Source organism: Phasianus colchicus, chromosome 1 (genome assembly GCF_987193195.1).
Source record: "Phasianus colchicus chromosome 1, bPhaCol1.hap1.1, whole genome shotgun sequence".
In the NCBI taxonomy this organism is placed as follows: domain Eukaryota; kingdom Metazoa; phylum Chordata; class Aves; order Galliformes; family Phasianidae; genus Phasianus; species Phasianus colchicus.
Genome location: NC_143436.1, coordinates 59,172,784 through 59,180,782, shown reverse-complemented (window position 1 = coordinate 59,180,782; position 7,999 = coordinate 59,172,784). Strand labels below are relative to the sequence as shown.

The following is a 7,999-nucleotide window of genomic DNA, read 5'->3' as shown; positions in this document are numbered from 1 at the left end:
ACCAGTGTGGGGAAAGAATTACAGAATTAACTTTGTTTCAGAGTAGAGGTGACTAACGGTTTCACAAAAGCCACACAGTTTTTGTTGTTGATGATGCTTGGTTTCTTTTCTTTTCCTTTCTTTTCCTTTCTCTTCCCTTCTCTCTCTCTCTTTTTTTTCTTTTTCTTTTTCTTTTCTTTTTCTTTTTCTTTTTCTTCTTTTTCTTTTTCTTTTTCTTCTTTTTCTTTTTCTTTTTCTTTTTTCTTTTTCTTTTTCTTTTTCTTTTTCTTTTTCTTTTTCTTTTTCTTTTCTTTTTCTTTTTCTTTTTCTTTTTCTTCTTTTTCTTTTTCCTTTTCTTTTTCTTCTTTTTCTTTTTCTTTTTCTTTTTCTTTTTCTTTTTCTTTTTTCTTTTTCTTTTTCTTTTTCTTTTTCTTTTTCTTTTTCTTTTTTCTTTTTTTCTTTTTCTTTCCTTCATTGGAAACTTCATGTCAAAAAACAGATTTCTGGCACACTATTATTGTCTCCAATTCTTACTGATTATCAGCAGGACAAATCTGTCCGACATTTGCTGCCCAAATCTCAACTAATTTAGTGTAGCCTTTAAAACAAATTAAATTTAGTGTGTTTTACAAAGGACAACTATTCTTCATTTTTTATTTGTGTGAGCAGGGAAGAAAAAAATAAAGACTTTTTGAAAGCTCTTCTAAGATCATAGATGATTGGATGATTCACATGGGAGGAGGCCTCATCTGCTCAAGGCAGGGTTTGTTCTGAGCTCCAATAGAGTTGCTCAGGCTTTTACCCATCCAGGTCTTGAACCATATAATGGTTTGGGTTGGACAGGACCTTAAACATCATCCAGTTCCAAGCCCCTTGCTGTGAACAGTGTTGCCACCCACTATATGAAAACCTCCAAGAATGGAGATGGCAAAATCTTTGCCACTCCTTTCCCTCAGGAGGCAACAGTCTGTCCTTAAATCCCATTCAGGTCTTTTGTTTTGACTTGTCCCTGCTCTCTCATCCACCCAGCTGAATGGCCTGGCTCTATCTATAACCCCTTTGTAGGCCCTGGCTGCTGCTGGTTGGCACCCACCCCTTTCTCCTCCTGGCTGCTTTGCTTTGCTTTGCTATTCTCACCCTGCTGAAAACTTTTCAGTGTTCTCTGGCATGGGAGACCCAGATTTCCCAAAGTACCAAACCTCAAATCATTCACGATTTCACCTACATCTGAGTGTCTGATTCCCCTAAGATTTCCTTAAGATTTTCAAGCTCAGGGAGGGCAGATTTAGGTTAGATATAAGGAAAAAATATTTTACTATGATGGTGTTGAAGCACTGGAACGGTTATGTAGTGTTGTGGTTGATGTCCCGTCCCTGGAGACTTTCAAGGTGAGGCTAGATCACAGGGTCTGCCCTGTGCAACCTGATCTAGCTGTGGTGTCCCTGTTCATTGCAGGGGAGTTGGACTAGATGGCCCACAGAGGTCCCTTCCATCTTTATAAAGATTCTATGATTCTGTGATTCAGTTCAAAATTGTTCACACTGTAAATACTCAGATTCTTATTTAACTTCTCAGCAACCTCTTAGAAATGCCAGGCTGCCACCAGACCCTTCCCTGGTTGCAAGGTGGTGTCCAGCAGCCCTCTTTGCCCCATTTTTTATCTCAAAAAATGGCAAGGAGATGTGGGACCTCCACAGCGCTACACTCTGCCCGCCGGGTGAGGTCTAGAACCAGGGCAAGGCCGGAGCTCGGGGCGGCGGTGGGCGCACCCTCCCCGCGGTGGCTCCTCCCGAGCTCGGCGTGCCCCACCGTCAGGGCGGCGAGGGCGGGCCGGGACCCGGAAGAGGAGCCACCGTCGCCCGCCTGACTTCCCCGGCTGGAAAGCAGGCAGTCAGGCAGGCGGACGCCATGCTGCAGTTCGTGGTGAGGCTCCGCGATGCGGTGGCGGCGCCGCCATTTCGCGGCGGGGCGGGGCGGAACGGAGCGAGGGGGCGGCGGGGCGAGGGCTGCGCCGCGGGGCGGGCGGCGGCGGCGGCGGTCGGGGCCGTTCCAGATGGGCCTCACGTGGGGAAAGCGAGGGGCTGGGCAGTGCCCCCGCCCCTGTTACTCCTGTGGCGGTTGCTTGGCTTCGGTTCATCGCCCTGCACGGAGGTTCTTCTCAGCCGTTCGGAAAACGGGGAGTTTATGCCTTATTTCTCTCCAAGTCATGCCCTTAGATTGTCGTTAAGGTTCAGCACGTTTTCCTTGCTCGCTGTTGTATCCTCTTTTTGCTCTAGTTTCTTTGCACTGTACGTGTGCCTCGCTCCTGTTAGGAGGGCGATGATTTTCAGCATCAGGAAGATGCAGGTTTTCTTACGTATATGTTAAGGCAAGCGGTAATGCTTCATTACTGCCTTGCATGAAACCCCTCCAACAGAAGAATTAATAGATGAGATGTTTTTACACTTATTTTTCTTTTCATTTTAATTTTCTTTTCTGTCCCTGTAAGTGCTTTGTGTGAGGTGAGGGTTGGCCCTTTAACCCAGGGAACAGCGATTCGATGGGAGGTAACAGCCTTGAGTTGCACCACAGGAGGTTCAGGTTGGATATTAGGAAACATTTCTTCTCAGAAGGAGTGGTGCTGCAGTGGCACAGGCTGCCCAGGGATGTGGTGGAGTCACCATCCCTGGAGGTGTTCCAGAACCATGTGGATGTGGCACTGAGGGGCGTGGTTGGGATGAGCTGGTGTTGGACAAGTGGATCTTACTGGTCCTTTCCAACCTTAATGAATCTATAATTCTTCTGGATGCCTGAGGTTTGTTGCCTGCCTGCTCTTAATTCATTATTTAACACTGGCATTTTCACTTACAAATGTGACGTTACCAGACCAAAATAATAATAAAAGATGCTGTTCTCTGCCGTAACAAAGCACAGAAACAGTCTCCCATTTTTCATTCTAGTGGTCTGCAAGTGGTTGGAAGGACTATTCTAGACTTTCATTATGTTCAAACACTTAATGACATCCTTTAATCTTTAAATAGGGGAAGAGTGAGTCAGCTGGTTAATAAGTTCCATACTCACTGCTGATAGAAGAGATGGCCCTTTGTAAGTTCTGAGTCTTGCATGATTTTATGAGTTGAAAAAATAAATCTTATTTTGTAAACTTCAAAACAAAATGGAACAACAAGCAGTTATGAAAGCCTGTCATTTCTGTATCTGTCTTTAATTGTCTGCCTCCACTCCACTGAAAACACTCAGTAACAATAAATATACAGTCACCCTCAAAGTTTCTGTGTTTATCAACTCTACTGCTTGCTGCTAATGTTTATTCTTTTTTTTTTTTTCTTTTTCCCCAGTTGCTAGATGAAAGCCTCTTATTATGGCTTCTCAATTAGCGCCTGAAAGTTTGAGAAGTGATATATTAGTTCTGAATTTTCTTCCTCTTTGAGTGTAGATTGGGTGTTTGACTTTTTGCTGTCCCTTGTTAGGGCTGTCACAGAGAGATAAAAGGATAATCTTAACAACCTTACATTTTTGTTACCCAGAGTTAAGCGTAAAATAAATGTTTGCTTAAAATGCAACTTGAAATTCTGAGTATTGGAAGACCCTGAATTTTCATCAGCTTTATTGTTGCTAATTACCATGCACATTTTAATTGGCTGTATTTTTATGCAGTCCAAATTACTGAAGTCTGAATAGTGAGACTTTTCCTTCTGCTTGAATTGTTAATTATTAATGTAAACATAACATAACTGGATAGCTTCCTTTTGAATGCAGTGCTGTACTTTTCAATAAAGGCATACACTTAAGTGGATTACTAATGTCAGCACCATCTGTACTGAGTAAGGCCTATAATCTGGTAGAATATGAGATAGTTGACCCATCCTTGGAAATATTCTAGGGCGAAAGCCCAGAAACCTGCTCGTAAGCAAGGACTTTGGTTTGTTTTCAAGTGAATTCCCAAACAAAGATAGGTATGCTAGAGGTTGAAGAAACTTGTTGGAGTGATACACTACATCAAGAGGAGTCATAAGTCTGTTACGCTTGGTGCAACATCTATTAATGTCTTCCAAAGTACTTACTTAACTGATCATTAAAACTGCAATAGCAAGTTACAACCATTGCAGTATTCACAAAAAGAGCAGTGATTCTTCTTAAATTGTAAACACTCAGCTCCTGGAGAAGTAACTATAAACAGATAATAAGATCAAAAATCTGTGCAAGAAAATACTGAAGTTACTGCAGTTGTGGCTCATAGGGCAGCTTTCAACAAGGTTTTGTTTTCTGTAACTAGGTTTCAGCACTGGTATTTGTGGAGTCTGAGTCACTGTAAAAATGAGATGTTCTGTATCCTCTTTTGGGTATGGAAAAGATGTCTACTCAGATGTGATGGTAAAGTTGTTGTGGACACTAGTTTTAATTTTCTTAAAATATTCTTGTTTTGGCAGCAGTGGCTATAAGCAATAATAATTTTCTTAAATAGAACTGGAATGGAGGCACAGCACTGGTAGTCTCCCAAAACTATCAAAAGAGCTTTCATAGGATAGTATATCCTTATTGCAGAATGTAGTAACTAATTATCCAGAACCTTTTGGAGCTCCTGACTGAAAATCATGTAGGCTGTCTTTGAAGAGGGGAATTTATTTTCCTCCCAGAGTGATGTCACACTTGAGGATTTTTTTCAGCTGTCAAGGAGGGAGGTGGAACAGGAACTGTGCTTCCATTTTGCTCTTGCTCCCCTTCCAGGTTGCAGTTTCACAGCCAAACTTTAAGCAACTACTAGTTGTCAAAAGTAGTTGTACCTGCTTTCAGCCATCTGTGCTTTCCCACCTTAGATCGGAGTAGATTTGGATGAAAACTTATCTAGGAGGTGTACAGTTGCTGGTGTTACAGACGAGAAGTAGCAGCAGTAGAGTGCTGGAGCAAAGTGGAGAGGGGTGAGGAATCTCCCCTCAGTGACAGTGCGGTTCTGTATCAGTTAAAGTTGATGGAGAAGAACCTTTTAAAGTACTTTAGAACCTTTCTGTTCTAAAATTTCAGCTCTGTTACTGCGTATTATTAATGTGTTGAGTCATTCTGTGGCCTGTCCTTCCCTCTGCAGCACAGAATGTTGTTTTACTGAGGTATTGCTCTTGGATTTTCAGCTGTGGACCACAGTCATTGAGATACGTGGGCACTTGCTGTTGTGGTGTTGTACTTTCCCACTGTGATGGGATTTACTGCCTGCCTCTATAGGTGTGTAAAGAATTTTGCAGACAAAGATGATCATAGGCTTACGCATACAGTCTTGGAGACATGTATTTAAAACACAATTGTGCTGTATTTTGGAAATTATTATAAGGTTTTCCTGGCGAGGCAGTTGAGTCAAACTGTATCTCTCTTTGGAAGAATGATGCAGAAGAATGACTGGAATTGAAATTTCTTCCGTTTTTAATTTTTTAAATTTTCAATTTAACCAAAAGGCTTTTGATAGAAGGGCACTAACTATTCTCTTCTTTCCTTTACAGCTTGGTTTTACTCTTGGCAATGTGGTTGGGATGTATCTGGCTCAGAACTACGATGTATGTATCCTTGTATTCTCAGAGTTGAACTTAATTTGAATTGAAAATGTTAAAATGTTTTCCCTCAATTAAAATTGAGTCAGTCTTTATTTTGATGTTTGTATTGGATTTGAATGGAATACAAATTGTACTAACTTTAGTTACAGATGATTTCAAATTTAAATGGAACCAAAACATCTATCTCCTCGTTGTCTCATCTGTGCAAAAATAGTGATTAGACCCTCAAGTAATTTTAGAGCACAGTTACTGTAGCTGGGCATATATATAGATAGATTTCTTTGTTAGGTAAGTTCCACTTGGTTTCTTTCAGGCTAAAGGAGTAAAATTTAACTTAAAGTTGTTTCCTTTATTTTGCAATCTATACCAAACTAAAGCTTAAGCCTCACCAGATTTTTTTTTTAAGTCTATGATGACATTTATGTCTCTCATCTTCAGTACTCAAGTCATCTTACTAGCAGAATTCTTATTTTTTCTCCACTAGTCAGAGGCAAAATTTTGTGATGCTTCCTGTCCAGCCAATCCAAATAACTGTAATAATATTCTGTCGTCTCTTTTACAATTAGTGTTTTTTAAAAGTTATGGAAATGTGGTCAAAAGAAAATGTGTATCAATATGTGCTGTAAACATAATGGAATGCTTTTCTAGAAGCACTAATAATGTGTTGCCACAAGAGGGCGACTTCTGCTTTTGATTTGGAGGAAATGGTTTACTGGCAATATCATGGCTTCAAGTATTAAAATGATAATTTTTGATACTGCTGGTATCAAAAAATATTTTTCTTAGATTGCATATAACGTGAATTTTTCTTAATGAGGTCTTAATTTGGCAACCATATACAATTGTGCTTAGTTATAAGCACCTGGATAATTCTCTTGATAGCAGCAGACTTCTTTTGGTTTATTGTAGATGTCAAGCATGTTATGGATTGGGCTTTTAATTGTGCTTTCTCAAAAAGGAAGAGAGAAATTTCTGACATCTTCTGTACTATCACTGTCAAACCATCCAAGCAAAGGATGGCAGTCTGAGTTGAATATCCTTCTGTATGATCAGGGTATGAGTGAAGTAAATATTCATGATTGTAAAGAAAGTCATAAATACCAATGGAAATGTTCGTTTGTTTTCATTTACTCATTTAGCTTATAAAATTACAGGAATATCCTGAGTAGGAAGGGACTCATGAGGATCACTGAGTACAAAATTCTGTGGTGTTGCTTCAATTTTAGTTCGAGTCGTGAGTCTGTCCTCACATTAAAAGTGTTGTTTTTTTTTTTCTTTCCCCCAAGTGGTCAATACTGACTGATTGCTTTCTCAAAATGCTTTTATTTGTAAAAGAAAGCTGAAAATTTGAAGTTAGCAAGTGATAAATTGAATTTTCATTCAAGTATGAAACTGCATAAGGTTGCCAATTTTCAATGCAGTAAACTTTCCCAGTGGGGAATTTTCGTGCCTGCAAAATGGATCGAGAGACGGATTGCTTCACAAATTTCTTTAGAAGATATTAGCTGTTCTTGAACATCTTTTCTCTCTTTTTTTGGGGGGGAGGAGGGGGAAGGGGGAGGTTGTTTTGTATTATGAGTTGGGTTTTTTTGACTAGCATAGCACAATCTACCTTTCCTTCCAAATTCATTATGATGCCTATGCATCAGTGTTGGAATCATTTATTCTTTGGCACTTCCTCCTGTTGGTGAGAAAGCCAGGCTGATCTTAAGGAATTTCCTCTGAAGTAACTTCTTTTCCTCTCTTCTCCCCAATACTGGCTGTCTTTTTCCTTAACAATCTGCCTAGTCAAAAAAATTTCCAGAAGTCCAGGTGAGGTTCTTTTCTCTGCCATGTGCTTAATGCTCTTAATTTCTGTGAAAATAAACTGATCCTAAAAACAAGCATCCTTTATAAAGTGGTTTAAACTTCTTAGAATTTCTTGCAGTGTTTATGGTATAATCTTACCTACTCTTCAGATCACATAAATGATTTCGTTGTTGTTCAGTTTTGTTTCTCTCTTGTTTTTGTCTTTAAAGATTCCTAACATTGCAAAGAAGCTTGAAGATTTTAAGAAAGATGTGGAAGCTAAGAAGAAACCTCCCAGTGACAAGTCCTAAGGGAGCGTTACCCAGATCACTTCTGTGCATGCATCAAGGATGCAATTTACCCTTCTGTTGACAAAGATCAAGTAGAGGTTTGGCATGGGAGGTTCCTCCACTTATAGTCTCCTAGAGCCAGAATGTCCTTGTTTTGAAAAAGCAACCATGAACTTTTCCTGGGACTGATTTTCAAGGGTTTCAGAATTCTGGATTTGCAACTGATAATGTGACTGGATAAGATCATTTGTATTTTTTGTTATTGCTTTTCCTAGTATTTTGTAACCCATTTTTACCTGATCCAACTGGAAAATAGTGTTAGTCCTGTTATTATGTATACCTCACACTTTGTAATACTCTAGATCCTAAAATATCGCAAAAGAAATTAAATGCATCAAGAAGTAA

The 7,999-nt window shown here is 39.7% G+C and overlaps 1 protein-coding gene across 1 annotated transcript; it reads left to right on the top strand.

Annotated features, from left to right (window-relative positions):
- Window positions 1–1,744: 1,744 nt before the first annotated feature.
- STMP1 (short transmembrane mitochondrial protein 1) lies at window positions 1,745–7,999 on the top strand. Its single transcript, XM_031589815.2, has 3 exons — window positions 1,745–1,902; window positions 5,466–5,519; window positions 7,535–7,999. Exons 1-3 carry the CDS (start codon window positions 1,888–1,890, stop codon window positions 7,613–7,615), a joined length of 150 nt encoding a protein of 49 aa, XP_031445675.2. The 5' UTR covers window positions 1,745–1,887; the 3' UTR covers window positions 7,616–7,999.

Coding starts and splice junctions, on each gene's coding strand:
- STMP1 (XM_031589815.2), top strand. Junction 5,520..7,534: donor ATCTGGCTCAGAACTACGAT/GTATGTATCCTT, acceptor TTGTCTTTAAAG/ATTCCTAACATTGCAAAGAA.